We start from the raw sequence: 19,671 nt of genomic DNA, 5'->3' as shown, positions 1-19,671 counted from the left end.
GGGGGGGGGGGCAGATTGTGGGTAAAGAGTCACTTTAAGCCATTTATCTGTGTGTGTAAAAGAACCTTTACATTGTGTTTCAGATATAGCCACAGATGTCAATAACTGCATTGAGTTACATCAAAATTAGTGCAACTGCAACGCAGAGAGCTGAGACAGCAACCAGTGCCAGCTTCAATTTTTCAGAAGCCTTTTGGAAAATGAAACCATGAACTTGCTTGGTTGCTGGAGTGTTCCTACATTTTTGCCTCGCCCTAGTTTTGACAAAGCTTCTCTCATAGTTTTATGTAAGCACGGCAGTACTGGATAGAAATGTGTTTTGCAAGGCTTTTTCAATTCCTAATGCAGTTTTTCAAGCCATACCAGTGTATGTTCTGGAGGGGGAAAGGAGCAGTTTTTCTGTTACTGGTCTGGCACATATGCAATATTTGCATGGGAAGGTTATCATTCCTAGAAACACTAAGGGTACTATTTCACGGGACGAGGAGGGCCCGATCAACGATGTAAACGTTTACTGGGCCTATTCCACGGCCCGATGATCGTTGAGCGTTGAGTGCAGCCCTTGGTTGAATAGCTATGGTTGAATAGCTGTGCACGGCGGGCGACCGACGATTTGAAAAGCAGCAGCAGCATACATTACCTGTCAGGTCTTCTGCTCCGCTCTGTCCTCCTCCCCGGTTCCGGCGCGCTCTAGCTTCAGAATGGCCTGTCAGCTGACAGGCCATTCTGAAGCCAGAGCGCGCGGGACCCGGAGAGGAAGACAGAGCGGAGCAGAAGACCTGGCAGGTAATGTATGCTGCTGCTGCTTTTCAAATCGTCGGTCGCCCGCCGTGCACAGCTATTCAACCATAGCGATGCGCGGTGGGGGAACGATGATTTTAGGTCTGGCCCTAAATTAACGATCAGCCGATGAAATGATCCTCGGCTGATCGTTCTCTCTACTTCACAGAGCGATAATCGGCCGAATCGGGCCGATTCTAGTTACTGTGGAATAGGGCCCTTAGTCGGCTGATTATCGCCCTGTGTAAAAGTGGTAGTCGGCAGCCAATGAGTGGGAAAATACCTGCCAGTCGGCTAATCAGATCGTTTATGGGGCAGTAAAATTCATCGTTATCGGCTGCTCATCCTTTGTGTAAACAGGTGACATGTCGATAACAATGAATGTTAGTGAGTACACAAACGATGCAGCATTTGTTTGTGCAGCCCGGCCGAGAGATTTATTGTGCCTTGTAAAGGCACTGCAAACCGTATCAGTGCCTTTAAAAGGATTCTCAAAGTGAACAGCCAGTGACTATAGAAAGATGACAGGAGCTAGGAGCTGGAAGGGTCCCCTAATAGATAGTTGTGCATGGTGGGGCACTTGCCAATAAATTATGGCAATGCATACCAGAAAAATTGCTAATGTGCTTTTCAATAGTCAGTTTTTAATAATCACTGGGGATACACTTTAAGGCTATATTCACACAATGTAAAAGACTGGCCGCTCTGTGACCCGGCCGGGTCACAGAATGGCCGTTCTCTGAAAAGATCATCCTGGCTGGTACTGCAGTTCTTAAGCGGGCGCATATGTGAGCTCCCACATCAGAACTCCCCACTGCACACTATGGAGCGAGCACTATCCCACACTATCCCGTCCGTATATATACCGTGAATTTGTCGTTTCTTTCTTGCCACATTTACACGAGATTATCACTTAAATACGAAGGATTTAACAATTTTTTTGTACATTTGTACTCTGTATCTGATCAAGGCTCAAGGAAGAAAAGCAACCACTGAAGTGGTTAATAAGACATCTGTGCCTAATCAAGAGACTTCCTAGCATCCTGCTCTCCTCCCCCATGTCACTGCAGGGGACCAAGGTGGAGATTTAACAGCGTTAGGGGTGGGGTTGAGTGTGTGTAGAACACTATTGAGATGTAGATAGAACAAGTAGTAATGATAAAGAATTTTCACCCATTTAGCACATAGTATAAGTGTATGTAACATGTAGAGCTCACTTATGTACAGGATGAAATATTACTATAGAGGTTTTTGAAGAATTTGTATATTAAAAGAGAAGTTCTTGGTCAGAATTAATAAATAATCCCATCAGGAACAGCAGTCCATCATTATGTCTCATCCAAACATTTAGGTTTATATATGTGAATGGCCCCCTTCCCCGTGTTTCCCAATCGCGGCTGAGCAGCTGATGACGCGCTGGGGGGGGGTTTGGGGGGGCGTCGTGAGGGAGGACTGGAGTCGGCCGGCCTCCTGAAGATGACATGATCGTCCCAAGATGGCGGCAGGGGTCGACAGTGATACTGTAAGTATACAGCATCACACTTCCAGGTCTATAGCGTGTGGGTGTGTGTGTGTGTGGGGGAACATGGGGAAGGGGGCCATTTATTTAAATAACGCACATTACAAAGGGGGGAAGTTATCATTTTTTATGCATAATTGAAGCAATTTTTTACACAGTCATACGTCATGTGTACCTTTGCAAAATTTAGCAAAATGGCACACATTCTAAAACCACATTAAAACGCTTAAACTGGGTTCACACTGCGTTTTTGAAATTCGCTTAATGAAGAAAAAAAAAATACTAAAGCATCCGTTATGATCAGTTTTTTTTTTTTATGGAAGTCAATTGAAAAATGGATCCAAACAGACGCACACAATTACATCCGTTTTTTTTTCTTCCATAAAACAAATATGTTAAACGGACTGCAAAAAACGCAGTGAATATTTGGTCTGGGCTGGGGTAAGTTTGTCCACAAAGTTTGCTACAATTTTAATTTGATAAATCAGCTGCCAAAGTCAAGGCAAATAGTTCATAATCAAAGTTTTGATAAAATAACTTAAGTGTCAGTCTTTTTTTCCCCCCAGAAATCAATAGTACAGGCGATTGTGAGAACCTTTGTAATTTGGTTTATTAGGCAATTATGCCATTATCTGCATTCATAAAGACTTTCTCCAGGTCCCTCCCCCCCATCCCTTCTCTCTCTCATTCACTGCTCATTATCAGGAAAGTGGGTCTTGTTTACATCAGACGTGCCCTGTCTGTTCTATGGAGAGGGTAGGAGGGAGATTAGTGGCAGCAGAGAGCAGAGAACAAAGGATTACACAGCAAGACCTGTGTGAAATCCAGGATTCAGAGGTCAGAGAGGAGATAGCCCGGTGATGTAGCTGTAAATTAACTCTTTGTTGTCCTGTTTTGGTGCCTCATCTCCCTCAACCCCCTCCCCTCTCCATAAGAGAACCATGAAGACAGGGGGAAAGCTTCAAACTGCTTTTTCATGATAAAAATGCATTTTTCGGCTAATAAACCCAATTACAAAGTTTCTTAAAATCGCTTGTAATATTGATTTCTGCAAAAAAAAAAAAAAAAATGTAAACGACAGCGACACTTTAACCCTTTCCCGCTCTGAACCGCCGCGATCCCGGGTGCCCCATGTAGCCCGGGGCCGCGGCTATTAGCGGGCACGGTCCGATCGCCGTGCCCGCTAATAAGGTAATCAGATGCAGCTGTCAAAGATCACAGCTGCATCCCATTACCGGATCCAGCGCTTCCCTGGTGTCTAGTGGCAGAGATCGCCCCCTCGGGACGTTGTCCCGGAGGAGCGATCTCCGTCTGTGGTGCCGGCCGGGGTCTCCGCCAAAATGGCGCTGATCCCGGCTCGGCACTCGTTTGTTTTCGGCTGCAGCAGCCAAAAGCAAACTAGTGCCTATCTCATCGATCTTCTAGTATAAGTGTAAAAGTTTAAAAAAAAAAAAAGTGTTGTTGATAATAAAAAAAAACCCTCCCCTAATAAAAGTCAGAATCACCCCCCCTTTCCCATGTTATAAATAAAAATAAATAATAAATAAACATGTTTGGTATCGCCACGTGCGTAATCGCCCAAACTATTAACCCTTAGGGGACACAGCCAGTTTTCATTTTAGCGTTTTCGTTTTTCCCTCCTCGTGTATATAAGGCCATAGCGCCTGCATTTTTCCACCTAGAGACCCAAATGAGCCCTTATTTTTTGCGCAACGAATTGTACTTTGCTATGGCAGATGTAATTTTTGCCTAAAATGTGGCGGGAAACCAGAAAAAAATTATATGTGTGGTGAAAATTGAAAAAAAATATGTTTTTTTTTTTTTTATTTGGGGGGGGGTGTTTGTTTTTACTCCGTTTGCCCTAGGGTAAAACTGACTTGTTATATATGTTACTTAAGTTGTTACGATTACAGCGATATGTAACATGTATAACTTTTATTTGATTTGATGGCTTGTAAAAAATTAAAACCTTTTAAAGAAGCTGGGGGACTTCTAGTATATGCACTCTGATCTCTCATAGAGATCCATGCAGTATAGTTATACTGCATGAATCCATGAGATCGGTGTTCTATTGCTTTTGGCTGCTGCAGCCAAAAGCAATAGAATGCCGAGCCGGGATCAGCGCCATTACGGCGCAGACCCCGGCCCGGGATGGATGCAGGGATCGCCCCCCCCCCGCAATCGCGCCATCCCCCCCACTAGACCACCAGGAAAGGAGATGAGCAAGTATGTATAAGCAGCTGTCAACTTTGACAGCTGCTTCTAAGTACTTAATTTGCTAATAGCCGCGATCCCGGCCTAAATGCGGCACCCGGGATCGCGGCAGTTGAGAGGGGGGTCGTCGCGCGACCCCCCTCTGAATTCCCATAGCGGCACGAGGACGTTCTGTAACGTCCTGGTGCAGCTATGGGTTAATCACATTCCTGATCTCGCACGGTAAACGGCGTAAGTGCAAAAAATCCCAAAGTGCAAAATTGCGCATTTTTGGTCGCATCAAATCCAGAAAAATTGTAATAAAAAGCGATGCAAAAGTTCAGCCTGTCATTGCAAAGTACAATTAGTGACGCAAAAAATAAGGGCTTATGTGGGTCTGTAGGTGTAAAAATGCAGATGCCATGGCCTTTTTAGCACAAGGAGGAAAAAACGAAAACGCAAAAACAAAAAGTAGCCTGGTCTTGAAGGGGTTAAAGAGAAGTTCAGGCACAGGATTTTTTTTTCAAATGGGAGGGCATGGGGGGGGGGAAGGACATACAAACGAACAAACATAGTATCAGGAAAGTATGCTGGTCATAGCCACAGTATGCAGATAGCAGGAGTGGGATCGGCACTAGGAGCCTGGGCTGAGCTTTACCATCCACCTCCCAGCGCCGATCACACTCCTGCTATCTGCATACTGTGGCAATGACCAGCATACTTTCATATGCTCCTGAGCTGCACGGGAGGGGGGCGGGCTAGGCAGCACGGGAGGGGGTTGCTCCGGGCGGGCCGAGGGGTTGCTCTGTGCCACCCACTATGCATATTCATGTAGGCATAGCGAGCGGCAATGGAGGGGGCGGCACAGGGGGAGGCGGACTGGTCAGGCCAGGCTGATGCTCTGCACTTAGGGTGACGCCCCAAATGCTCCTAAACCCCTCATTAGCATAGGGGCAATTAGGAGCTATTGTAGGAATGCGGGCCAGAAGAGCAGATTTATTACCAGCCCTGCGCTTACCAGGTAATGATCTACTGTGGCATATCAGCAGGTTCATACAGTGCCGCTTTAAAAATTTGATTATAAAATGATCAAAAAGTCAATTAAACGTACAAATTATGGTGCAAAAAATGACCCCTCACAGCCCCATGGACTAAAAAATTAAAGTGTTATAAGGATCATAATAGAGTAATTTTAAACAAATTTATTTTTTTAAGGTTCAATTTTTTAAAAGCAGTAAAATTAATAACCCCTGATTGCCCCCCCCCCCAGTTAAAAAATTATATATTTTTAATAACTTCACTATGCAAATATATATTATATATACCATATTTTCCGACGTATAAGACGACAGTTTAACCCCGAAAAATCTTCTTGGAAGTCGGGGGTCATCTTATACGCCGGGTTTGGTTGCTGCATATGGTGGGGGAGCTTAAAAACAGCTGCATCCCAACCATATGCAGTGACCACTATAAAAAAAACAAAAAAACTATTCAACTCACCTATGACCCATTCCCGGCAGCCGCGCATCTCGCGTCAAGTTTCCGGCACAGGCAGTGTGATGCAAGGACACTGCCTGTCCCCGAAGCTCTCCCGGCAGTCGAGCGTCTCTGATGAGATGCTCGGCTGCCTGGAGAGCTTCGGGAGAATGGCAGAAGTCCCTGAAGCCTCTGCCGTTCTCCCCAAAACTCTTCAAGCCGTCGAGCGTCTCCAATGAGACGCTTGGCTGCCAGGAGAGCTTTATGGATCTCTGGCGCAGGCAGTGTGCATCACACTGCCTGCACCGTAAACATGAAGGGTGTCGGGGGCTGCCAGGTGACAGGTGAGTTGTTTTCTTTTTTTCCAACTTCAGTTAACCCCTGCTTGACCACAGCAGGGCTTCAGCTAGTAAACCCCTCTGTTAACAGGCAGGGGTTAACATTTTCCAGCGTATAATATAATATATTCCAAGGTATATATTAAGTAAAATTTAGTAATTGTATATGAATCTGTAGGTGAAAATAATGTAAGCTCTATGGCCTTTTAAATACGAGGAGGAAAAAACAAAGTGCAAAAAAGGAAATTAGGCTGGTCCTTAAAGGAAAAGTCTTGCCTCTTTTTTTTTTTTTTTTTTTTTTTTTTAAATAGCAGGGGCAAAATAACAGAGGGTACTGACTCACCTCACCCTGTGCCTCTTCAGCCACTCTGGGACCCCTGCCAGGCTCTGGGATCTCCAGCGCTGCCGACGTCACGACCTGGCTGATCGACTGACCGCTCAGTCAGTCAGTGAGTGGGGCGGGATGCCACTCCAGTCATTGGTTGCCTGAGCAGGCTGCCCATCGGCGAGGACGTCATCACAACTCATGGGAAAATGCCTTCTGACGGGGGTCCTGAGGCTGGTAAGATGGTGCATCTCAGGACCGGGGAGAGGTAAGCAATGCTTCATTGTTAAAACAAGGCAGCAGAGGGGTTAATAAGACACCAAACAGACTAAAAGTACCTTTGTGAACAGTACTTTACTGTAGTAGTTTACTGCATTATGTGTAAAATTGTACAAGTGGACGACTGAAAGATATGAACAGTACATGAGCATGTATATATAGCACCATGCCCTAATGTTGAGAACACTTCTAATGTGTTTAATTTAATTTAATTTAATTTAAATAAAAAATATACTGGTTACCAAGCAGGACTAAAGGCCGTACTACACAGCCCGATGCCCCCCCTCGTTCCCTGCTTGCTACACTGTGCTATTACACATACAGACAGTGAGCGGGGAGTAGCAGGAGGGGCTGCACGAATGATCCTTAAATCATTCGGGTGGGCCATTGAAGTCAGCGGCGATCTGCTGCCGCTGCTATTACTTGGTGGGAGACGATCAGCCAACATTGTGCTATTACAGTGAATGATTATTGCCCTGAGCGATAATCAGCCAAGTGAGGCCGATAATTGCTCAGTGTGATATGGCCTTAAATCATAGGTTAGATTAGATTCTAATTCTATTGATATCATAAGGTTTTATGTTTCATTATATAGGCTTTGTTTGGATGTCACTTGATAGATGCCAACATGAATGTAACACATGGCTTTTTTAGCATTTATCATGCAAGAAGCTGTTTGCACCTTATCTATAATTTGAAGTCTGTAAATTTAAAAATGCATTAGGGCCCTATTACACGGGACGATTATCATGTGAAAAACTGTTATATTGTTCAAATTTAAAAGATAATCGTTTTGTGTAATTGCAGGCAACGATCGAAATGTCGGATGTCGTTGATCGTTAATTTAGATCTGAAACTAAAATTATGGTTAATCGTTCGCTGTAATTCCACATTCGTTCGCTCAAGTTCTGAATTTTTTCACTAATCGTTCAGTGTAATAGCACATTGTTCGTTGTTTTCCTGAGATCAGAAGGAATAAACAATCGCAATAATGATCACAATAACGATCGTAATAACGATCGTATCTAACGATTATCGTTCTGTGTACTATATTTATCGTTAACCTGAAATCGTTTACCAATCTCGTTTGCGATCGTTTATGATTAGTTGTTAATCGTTTAAAATCGCTCTGTGTAATAGGACCCTTAGATGAATGAAGCTCCTATCTATTTTCCATATTTTCTTTTAGGGTGCGTTCACACCTACAGGATCCGCAGCAGATTTGATGGTGCAGATTTGATGCTGTGTTCAGTTATTTAAATGAAATCTGCTGCGGATCCGGTAAGTGTGAACGTACCCTTAATGTGTTTTGCTTCTGTTTTTGGAGACTGTAGAAACACATTTTACATATATGTTTTTATTTGTAACATGCCTACTCAGACCTGCTGGGGTAATTTAGCATTCAGGAAACATCAACAATAAAAAAAATGTCACAGCAAAAACTTCCATAGCCTTAAATTGGCATTTTCACTACGATTAACTTCTGACATATCAGAAATTTTAAACGTTTTTAATAACAGCGGGTCTCACAATGACAGAAGATATAGCCATTAAAGAGATCGTGGCAGAGAAATCCACTCCCTAGCCGGCCACTTATTCCGTCAATGTTTTCTCATAGACTTACGACGACTAAGGGCCCTATTCCACTGGACGATTATCGTTCAGATTATCGTTAAATCGTTCGAATCTAAACGATAATCGTTCGGTTGAAATGCAGTTAACGATTAACGACCGAACGAGAAATCGTTGATCGCTTTATAAGACCTGGACCTATTTTTATCGTTGCTCGTTCGCAAATCGTTCGCGTTGAATAAGACATCGTTCGGTCGTTCGCAATAGATACGAATGCAATAGCGAATAAATAGCGAAGAAAAAACGATCGCAATTACGATCATAAGTAACGATTATCGTTCAATGGAAATGAGTGAACGTTTTCAGGTCTTTCGCAATAGTGGTCGTTTGCGATCGTTAATCGTTAATGATATGCAAACGATAATCGTCCAGTGGAATAGGGCCCTAATACTGACGGAATGAGCTGCCTGCTACGGAGTGGATCTTGCTGCCATGATTTTCCTTGGTTTCATCTTTTGATCACAGTGGTTCTGAGCAGTGAGACCCACTGTGATCAATAACTTTTTCCATGTCCAAAGTTATTTGTATTGACAGGAATCCTTAAAAAAACATTACTAATAATCCCATATGCTTTCTATTGATCAGCAAGGGTCCCAGCTGACTTGAGGATATGTAATAATCGTGTGGAAAAAACCCTTAACCCCTTTGTGTCAGCAATACACACACATACATATATATATATATATATATATATATATATATACATATATGTCAGCTGATGTGAAGGGGTAGATTGAGTGGCCCCAGGAGAGAAGAGCCGCGCGAACCTCCCATAGACTGTCATTATGACAGGGAGGCTGGCGGCATTCCGCCACTTTTGCTCTGAATGCACAGAGCCTTAGAGCCCTATTACATGGGACGATTATCGTGCGAAAAATCGTTAAAATCGTTGGAATTTAAACAATAATCGTTCTGTGTAATAGCAGGCAACAATCGAAAAATCGTTCGTATGTCGTTGATCGTTGATTTAGATTTGAACCTAAAATTATTGTTAATTTCTGCAATTCCACATTCGTTTGCTCAAGTTACGCGTTTTTTCACTAATCGTTCAGTGTAATTGCAATTGTTCATTGTTTTGCTGGGATCAGCAGGAATAAACGATCATAGTTAAGATCGCAGTAACGATCGTAACTAACTATTATCGTTCTGTGTAATATGGTGAACGATTTCAGGTTAACGATAACCAATCTCGCTTGCGATCGTTTATCGTTAGTTGTTAATCGTTAAAAATCGATCCGTGTAATAGGACCCTTAGGCTAGCAGGGGAAGCACTTTTACATCCCCTTTTGTGTGAGCGCCCTCTTACACCAACAGATGTCTAACAGATTATCTGACAGATTTTTTTCAACCAAAGCCAGGAATGGATTATAAAAAGGGAACAGGTCGTAAAGGAAAGATTGAAATTTCTCCACTTTTCAAATCCATTCTTGGCTTTGGCTGAAAAAATCTGTTAGATAATCTGTCAGACACCTTTTGGTGTAATAGGGCCCTGAAACCCAGTATGAAGTCCGTAACCATTTACATATCTGCCAGAAAGACACACATTAGAAATCCAACATTTCTCTGCATGTATTGTTTAACAGTGAGGGTATGTTCACACCGAGCAAATTCAGCGAAATTCCAGTGTCAAGCGGTATCTCTATGGAAGGGCTCGCCTCTGCTCTCCACTCAAAGAATTGACATGTCATGCCATAGAGACGCCTTTCGACACCTAAAATGGAACTCAGTCAGTGCAGCTGGTTATGCAACAAACCTGCCCTCATACAGCTTTGAATGGAAAAATAAGAAGTTAAGAGGGTTGTCCCACATAGCAAACAAAGCTAAGGTAGTAAAATCAGATGTGTACTATAACATACATGGAAAGGTGTATAAATGGAAGTTATTTGACTAAAAACAGCACATCACTGTTCTGAATGGAGCATGAGTGACCCAACTCAATGGGTCATAACTAGAATGAGCGAATTTACAGTATAAACAAAAAAAAAAGGGCTTTGTTAGCTTGACTGTGAGCTTATTAGCTGCTCCATGCACCTGGAAAAGCTGGAACCAGTCCTGGGAAACTGAGAGATGCTTCCCAGGACTAGGTCCAGCTTTTTCAGGCGCCTGGAGAAGAGCAGCATGGACCGGCACAGAGTTCAAAGGCATCAGACTGATAAGCCGACTGCCGAGCTAGCAAGTGCTTTGCTTTGATTATACTGTAAATTCGCTCATCTCTAGCTGTACCCAAGGGCAGCAGGTTATTAAAACAAAGCAGCACATGGTAGATTAATGAGTCTATCTATCAAATAACATTACCTACCAAAATACATTGATTCAGATTGACTAATATATAATGTGTGAAAATTCTGTGCAAAAACTAGTGCATAGAACCTTTCTCCACGTTATGCGTTTTAGGCACTTTATTAACGTTATTCTACCAGGTCTGAAAGGGCATAGTCTAATATCATGACACTGGCCCAGATTTAGCAACCTGCCAAGGAGAAAAATTTGACACATGCTCCCCTCAACATTTTGAGAAACTTGTTGAAGAGGGCTGAGTAGGGATTTTCAAATAACAATTGGAGTGTGTGGCCACAGGCATGGAACTAGGCTGCAGCCGGTCTGTGGGAAAGCTTGTATGTTCATTAGCAGACATTTCAGTTTAAAGTTTAAAAAATGATAACATCATAATTTGGCTGCTTTGGGAAATTGAGGGTCCTCCTTTGGTGGTCTGTGTGTATTTATATGTAAATGGACCCTCCAAGCACTAGTCCTTTGTTTTATGATATAAAAATCTGACATATGACACACAAATAGCAACCAATTACAGCTCAACTTTTATTTCTCCCTGAATTTTTCTTTTAAATAGAAGTTTTTAGAAAACAAATAGTTTTTAGAAAAAAATAAGTATAAACTAAGCTACAAGAAATTAACACAATTGGTGTTGCTGCACATGGAATATTTTCGGGTTTTCCAGTGTTTGAAAAACACGGTCACTTTCTTCCAGAGACAACCCAACTCTTGTCTCCAGTTTCGGTGGAGATATGCAACTTTGTTACATTAAAGTAAATGGAGTTTAATTGCAAACCACTGGACACAGGAACTGGAGACAGGAATTATGCTCTATCTGAAAGAAAGTGGCCATGTTTTTCTAACACTGGATAACCCCTTTTAAGTGAATATACAGTACATTCCCTTTAAGACTTTCACATGGATAGAATGGCGCTGATGCGGGGAAGCCGGTGCCACGGTCCTTTTTTTGAACCGTGGCCAAGTTCCCACGTACAACGCTGTTCTATTCCCGGGATGAAGCACTGGAGGTGGCCGTCCCACCCACAGTAAGAGGAAACCCTTGGGTGGGGTTTCCTCCAACTGGGGGAGGATTATACTGCTAACAGCACAGGAACAGCTCCGAGGAGGAAGGTAAGAGATACACCTTCCTCCTTGGCACCCCTTGCCCAATAGGGAGCTATCAGCAAGTTAGATTTGTCTAACTTGCTGATTGTTCCCCTTTAAGCTCTATGACCAGGGAGGTGGTAGGTGAAAAAGCAGCGTATTACCGGTAGAAGCCAGGAAGAGAAGTGTATGGAATTTTTTCATTGGGAGGGCCTAAGCTTTGTGAACAGTCAGGGTTCTCTGGAGACTCAAAAATGTTTAGTTTTAATTTTGTTTTGCCATTACATTGCTTTATTAAGGTATGTTACTTAAAATTATTAAAATAAATGTATACTTTTTGTATAATGTATATTTTTTGTTTATACATACACTATCATTGAGTGGCAGGAGTAAGAGAGTGACATGGGCCACTGTCTGTGAGGGTCCTCTGCTCTGATCAACCTCTGCAGCATAGTGCTATACACAGCAGGTCACCAACCCAAACCCCTTCCCCACCACCACCTGTACCGTATATTCCGTGTACCTGGGAGGAGCTAAATGAGAGCAAAGGTCCAGTAAATGTTGGGCTTAAATGGGTAATGTCATTATAACTTCCAAAATCTAAATCAACAGAGGATGTAAAATAAAGCAAGTTTGCAATTTACATTCATATTTTTTTAGTTATCTGCTAACCCTTTTCATTTTTTGCACTTTTGTTTTTTCCTCCTTTTCCTCCTGCATTTTTTATACCTACACCAATTGTACTTTTTAGTGACAGACTTAATGTTTCCATAAAATATTAAAGCAAAAACAAATTATTTGAGCGGTGAACTTAAAAAAAAGCTATTTCATTTACACCATTCACCCTGTAGTAAAACTGACATGTTACCTATGTTCCTGAAGTCAATATGATTACAACAATAAGCAATGTGTATAAATTTCTATTTATTTTATTGCTTTAAAAAAATTTATTAATTAAAAAGTGTTTAAAACTGCTTATTACTTTCCTTATAATGCTTTTATTTTTAGGTTCTATGGGTCTGTTTGAGGGGTAATTTCTTGCGTCATAATCTGTTCCCTGCTTGCATATATGCAACTTTTTGATAACTTTCTACTCAAATTTTTCTGGATGTGATGTGACTAGTGATGAGCGAATCAACAGTAGGAACAAAGTGAAATGCTTAATTCCTATCTGTATTACGCTCATCAGTCTGTGGGGCTTTCAAATGTGCTCCGCTTCCTGACGCTCCTCCCCATGTGCTGGGAAAAGATGGATCCAGTCCTGGGAAACTTCTCCCAGTTTCCCAGGACTGGGTCCATCTTTTTTCCAGCACCCGGGAAGGAGTGGACAGAAAGTATAACTGATAAGCTTCCAGACGATCCCCCCACTAGATAACCAGGAAAGGCTTTTCAAGTGCATTTAAATGCTTCTGCTCGCGTAAAGTGTATTCCTTTAGCAACGCCATGGCGTTCATTTACATCATGGCTTGTGAAGGGGTTAAAACAAACCTTTACTAACTTGAAATCCAGAAAAAAAAATTGGCAACGCCTCTGTTCACCAGATAGGTTGCATGCTGCATGTCTGTACTTTATCCACATGCAGCGTGCAACCTGCAGTGTGTACAGAGGCATAAAGGTGCTGCTAATTTTTTCCTTTTTTAATGTTGTATGTGGAGGGTGTGGGTACCTCCTGTTCGCTTGCACTCCACCCATGTCTCGTGGGTGGTATAAATAGAGATTTGGCTCCTATCAGCCCAGTTGTAGGCTCATTTAGCCCAGGAGAGGCCATTGCTAGTGTGAGAATGCTAGAGTAGAACCATGTCTCTGAGAACACCTTAAAGCGACTCTGTACCTAACCCCCCCCACCAAACCACTTGTACCTTCGGATAGCTTCTTTTAATCCAAGATCTGTCCTGGGGTCCGTTCGGCAGGTGATGCAGTTATTGTCCTAAAAAACAACTTTTAAACCTTACGGTTCGTGCCCAACGGGCATGGCTTAGAATATCTGTGCCCTAACTTTGCACCACCCCTCCGTCTCTCCTCCCCACGCTCTTTATTATTAGGAATGCCACTGGAACATTTTCTCCTGTCTGAACATTGCACAGGTGGCCTAACGATCCAGCCCATGTGCCGGGCTGACACAGGTAGGGAATAGGAAACAATCTGCCTGGGTGGGGAGGAGGGACAGAGAGGTTGTGCCAGCCTAATACACAATCTAGGCCGCGCCCGTTGGGCATAGGGCTGCAAGTTTAAAAGTTGTTTTTTTTAGGACAATAACTGCATCACCTGCCAAACGGACCCCAGGATGGATCTTGGCTTAAAAGCAGCTATCTTAAAAGCTAAGCGGTTTGGGGGGGTGGGGGGTGGAAATCAGATTGTGGGTACAGAGTCGCTTTAACGTGGTGACATGGTACACACTGTTTGATCACATAGTTTGCTAAGATCCTCAATTTTAATTTCTATAGAGCAGGTTTTTATTGTGTGTACACTGGGGGGGAGTATATATGTTAAGCACTTGCACCTGTATGTTGCTGTTGCGCTTTGTGTTTTGTTTTTTTTACTTCAAATCCAGTCCAGTCTCCTGAAGGCAGTTTTTTAGTCTTGTGCTGGTTGAAAAAAAAAGAAACCAAATGCAGGAAGTCCTAGCCAGTAAAGAGTGTCATGGCTCAATACGTCCGTAAATCAAATGACTGCTTTCTCTATGAGTGCAGATGACCGGGACTTCCTGTGTTTGGTCTCTTTTATTCAACCAGCACAAAATCAAAAAGATGCCTTCAGGAGACTGTACCTGGATTTCAAGTAAGTATAGCTTCATATATAACCAATGTATATTGCAAACATGCTTCATATCACATATACTGTTGAAAGTTCTAATGACAGTGACACTTTGATATGAGGCTCCTGTAATGTATGGATGAGCAGGTCCACCAGAGTGGCCCTTTTGCTAGCTTTAAGGGAGAGGACCCTCCTCTAGGATATTATTTGCCAAAATATCCATCTCAGGAATACAATTCCTTTTGAAATTGTAAGGAGCCTAGCTATTAGATGTGCTCACCAGTGAGAAGTAACGATCTGCCATAAAAATAGAAAATATAATATGCAAGCCATTAAAATGGTGTATGTTGGTAGCTCTGTGCCTAATAGAGGGGTATCCTAAACAGAAGGGGGGAGGACAGAAGAGCCAAGACTATGTGGACCAGGAAGTGAGGATTTTCTGCAGCTTCAGGCTGGGTTCACACTATGTATATTTGAGGCTGTATTTGGTCCTCATGTCAGGTCCTCATAGCAACCAAAACCAGGAGTGGATTGAAAACACAGAAAGGATCTGTTCACACAATGTTGAAATTGAGTGGATGGCCGCCATATAACAGTAAATAACGGCCATTATTTCAATACCACAGCCGTTGTTTTAAAATAACAGCAAATATTTGCCATTAAATGACGGCCATCCACTCAATTACAACATTATGTGAACAGAGCCTTTCTGTGTTTTCAATCCACTCCTGGTTTTGGTTGCTATACAGCCTCACAAATACAGCCTCAAATATACATAGTGTGAACCCAGCCTTAGGGTGTGAGTCAGGATGTGCTGCAGACAAACAGACCAATTTATGTAATAGAGACATACTACAAACAAGCTTAGAGTACGGGTAGGAATTCAGCAAGGTAACATTTTCTTAAACGGAGTACCCCTTTAAGCTGGAATCTTAGAAGAAACATCCAACTGAAGTCAACAGGACTTTGTATTTCCACTACAATTTCTGCCATAGTCTGTGCCAAATTTTGTACCAATAAGTCCTCATTTCTGCTTCATTTCTAAACAACATTCTTTTGAAGAGAAAATTTTTCTTACAGTGGACTAGAAGAAAAATCTTTCAGGGTCCTTTTACATAGATTGAGAAATCAAGCTCTCAGGCTGCATGAATGATCACTGTATCGTTCGTGCAGCCCTGGAAACAGAAAGCAGAGACATGCAGTCTATACTTACCACGCTGCTTATGATCCGCCATCAGCTGAGGATCGGCCACTTTCCCGGTCACTTTGCACAGGTTAACTGTGCAGCCGAAGGAGCGTTTTTGGCAACACTCCTGGCGATAATTGTCTCATGTAAAATGCCATTTAAACGCAGTTCTCTTATTCTTATTCCCATCATCAAACTAGCATTGCTTTGACATTGTTGCATGTCTTATACACACTTTCATTATTTGTTTCTAACTCGTCTTGTGTTCTCAGGCTTAGTCACATGACCACTCTGCCTGTGATTTGTTCACTTCCTGTGATGTCACGTACAATATCGGTTTCCTGTTATGGAAGAAGCTGTAGCAGAAAGGACAGCATGACATGGAGGAGAGGAGAGGCCCATAGCCATGTTGTGTGTGGCACAGGGGTTAGCCTGGTTGTCTTAAAGTGTTGGACTCCAACTAGGTAGCTATAACCCTGTTCTCGTCCATGTCATGCTGCCCTTTCTTCTACTGAGCTCCAATATTAGCTCCACCTACAGGGGCAAGGCTAAAATCAGTGTGGCATTCCGTCGGCCCATAGGAGGGACACCTGCCCCACCAACCTAATGACTCCACCTTTGATCATGTTTAGTGGAGGGAACACATACTGAAAGTCACAGGAAAAAAAGAAGTCACAGGTAGAGTGATTATGTGACTGGGCCTAAGAACACAATAAGAGCTAGAATAAACATTGAAAGTGTATATAGAACCACACCCACAGAAGTCAATGCAATGCTAGTTTATTGGATACCCCTTTAAGTCTTTGGGGAAATCTGTCTCTAGTAATAACTAGATCAGATCAGAACAAATTACAAGTTGTTGAGGGGTTAACTAATGATATTTGCAGGAGAGGAAGAGAGCCCAAAAAAGACTGAGCTGCATAGTATGCAAGCTAAGCCAGTCTGCTTGTCAAAGATGATCTACATTGTTCCTCAAAAGGTTACTCTCCCCTCTCATCTCTGTCCACCCATAAAGCTCTGGGCAGCTATCCCTTGTGTAACACTTTCCTCACTAGCATATCAGCAACAGTAGCAGCTCAGTGCTTAGTGTAACCTTTTCCTTGCTATGATTTAGGAGCTGTATTCCTTTCAGCTCACATAGTACCTTGCAAACCCAGTGCATCAGTAACCCACACACAGACTATCTGATAGTACCGTGCCATCCCTCACCCATCACAGTGGCAGGCATGGCATAGATGAGTATGTGATGTATTGTGCTAGAGAAGTAAAGGAGGAATTTACTATGTGAGTACTACTTGTAAACAGCCCAGCTCTGGTCCTGAAATGGAGTGAATGAGATATAGCTATCTAGCATGGCAGGGATTCTGATGCTACGTTTACACTGTGCAATAATTTGCCTAATCGTTCGTTTAACGATTTTGAAGCAATGATTTGGTTTTTATAACAATCAGCGTTTAGACGAATAAATCGTTAGAAAAATCGTTATTGCGAACGTTTTTAAGATCACTTAAGCGTATCTCACAAATAGGGTGAATCTTGAAAAGACTGTTTACACGAAGTGATCTGCAATTTTTAGCAAACATCCAATGACGGTTTGAGAACATGTTGAAAGATCACAATGAACGATCTCTCGCTCGTTGCTTAATCGTTCATTGTGTTTACACGAACAGAGTATCGCTCAAATGTGATCATTATTGCGAAAATTTGAACGATAATCGTTCTGTGTAAACACACCATGAGGCTCAATAACAGCACTGAGAGCCATTACCTTGTCACGTCTCTGAAGAATTAATCTAACAGATCCATGCAGGTTTATAAGGATATTTTTGTTAATGTGGAACCTTCACACATGTAAGGGACTAAGGGAAGTGTCTTCAAGACTCCTAGGATCCTTACCCTCTACTTATTCAAACAAACCTTTGCCCCGCAGCTTATCGCACCTTCCACAGGTTTCATACTTTCTTAAGAATAAAGGACAGAACACCACAAAGAAAAAGCCTACAGAGGGAAAGCCGTGATGGTAGTGTTGAGTGAACTTTATGAAAGTGTCCAAGCTCGGCAACTTCTCCGAACCCAAACACTTGGCATTTAACTTCCTGTGTCTGGAAAAGTTGGATGATGCCCTAGGGAGTCCATGAAAACCTGGATGAAGCCATAGGCTGTATCCATGCAGTCCTCGGGCTGCATCTGCCTTTTTCAGATACGGGAAGTTAAATGCAGAGCATTTGGGTTCGGAGAAGTTGCCGAACCTGGACACTTTCATAAAGTTCACTCAACACTAGCGACAGGGAATCCTGATCAAGGTAAAAAAAAAACCGCTGAGGCCAAAGAAAGATATCAATGACCTTCCACAGTAATAGCATAGGTGGCAAGCATCATCCGTGTACAGTGGTCCTCTTCATCTTCACTATGGAAGTCATCATCAGGCAGGGGACCACCACTAAGGATGGACCGCCCCTTCCTGTCCCATTAGACCATACACCCCCTATGTATGACCACTACATGACCAATATTCAGCACTGAGAGCTATTTTTCTACAAGCTCTTGGATGCAGGGTTCTATCTACACACTGTTCTCTATGGCTATGGATCGATGAACAGCTGCGATCGTTTAACCCCTCCTTTATAGCCTACATTCAACCAATGCACACTGTTCCCTCCTCTAAAAGTGCGCTGTGCCTTTAAGAAGCAGCAAGATGGAGTCTTGTGCAGTAACAGGCAGCTGATGTTCTCCAGTCCCACACAAGCCATAGGGTGTTGCATGAAATCCCAGTATAAATCCCCCGCAGTGCACATGCGCCCCCAGCAAACTGCAGACGGTTCATTTGACCCCATAACCGTGCGCCATCCCCGCAGAGCTGGCGACAATAAGCGCTCAGTGTGCACTGCAGGTGACCGAGGACTCACCGTCTGCGTCTCCGGATGCATCGCCCGCTGCTCCCCGCACACTCCGCTGCAGTCCCCGGGCCAGATGACGAGGAGCTGCCCTGCAATGTGCACGACCGAGCTGGCAGTGTAGTAGGGCTCCGGTGACCAGGCTGCTCCTCTCGTTTTTTGTCTCCCTCCCCTCCTCCTCAGTACATTCTGGGTGTGTTTATGGGGTGGGGCCCTGCTCCATGCAATGTATACAATCTATAGGCACTGTTCAGTCGAAGCCTTCATGTCTTCGTGCGATTTGTGAAGTAGTTTGGAGCGCTCATGTTGTTGGCTGTGGTTGCCCTGTGCTGGGCTGCGCTTAGAGGGTGTGTCTAGGGGTGGGGTCCTATGTCCCTAATAGTCCTTGCTGCGGGGATTCAGCAGACGCTATTGTGCACCCGCAGAGGAGCTCGCAGGCTTCTTGCCTTCTCTGGGTTATTTTCCTCCTTGCTGTTTCCTCACACAGTCATCTTCTCCTCCCCGGCTGCCCTGACCCTAACCACACCCTGCCACCCCACCCCACCCTCGGCTTGTCAGTCAGTCCTGCACTGCACAACCACCCAGTCAGGGAGCCAGCCCTAGCACTGTGCTACAGGGGTGCCAGCAGCAGGCACTGGGTCACACCAAACTTCTTATTGCTGCTATTACTAATCCATACCACAGCATAATGGAGCCAAATGTACAAAAAAAAGGGGGGGGGGGGGGAGGGCAAAATCCGCATCCTCGGCGTAAGAGCTGGGATTCTTATATCTAAGGTTGAACAGTATGTGGAGGTGTACCTGTGCTGGATTGATTTCCCAGGACCAAACATTGTGCAAAGGGGCAAAAACAGCTGCTTTCAGTCAGGAATATTACAAAAACTGCCCAGTTTTCAATGACCGTGATGAAAACAACATGCT

The 19,671-nt window shown here is 43.4% G+C and overlaps 1 protein-coding gene across 1 annotated transcript in view; it reads right to left on the bottom strand.

Moving 5' to 3' along the window:
* The window catches only part of LOC138802674 (Krueppel-like factor 8), a 38,673-nt gene extending 19,453 nt beyond the window's left edge, over positions 1-19,220 (bottom strand). The window contains exon 1 of the mRNA XM_069986228.1: positions 18,764-19,220. Coding sequence (XP_069842329.1) covers positions 18,764-18,784 — 21 coding nt within the window. The 5' untranslated portion in view covers positions 18,785-19,220. The remainder of the gene's footprint in view (positions 1-18,763) is intronic.
* Between the last annotated feature and the right edge of the window lie 451 nt (positions 19,221-19,671).

The sequence above is a fragment of the Dendropsophus ebraccatus genome, chromosome 10, assembly GCF_027789765.1.
Source record: "Dendropsophus ebraccatus isolate aDenEbr1 chromosome 10, aDenEbr1.pat, whole genome shotgun sequence".
In the NCBI taxonomy this organism is placed as follows: Eukaryota; Metazoa; Chordata; class Amphibia; order Anura; family Hylidae; genus Dendropsophus; species Dendropsophus ebraccatus.
This window is presented reverse-complemented; position numbering and strand designations above follow the sequence as displayed.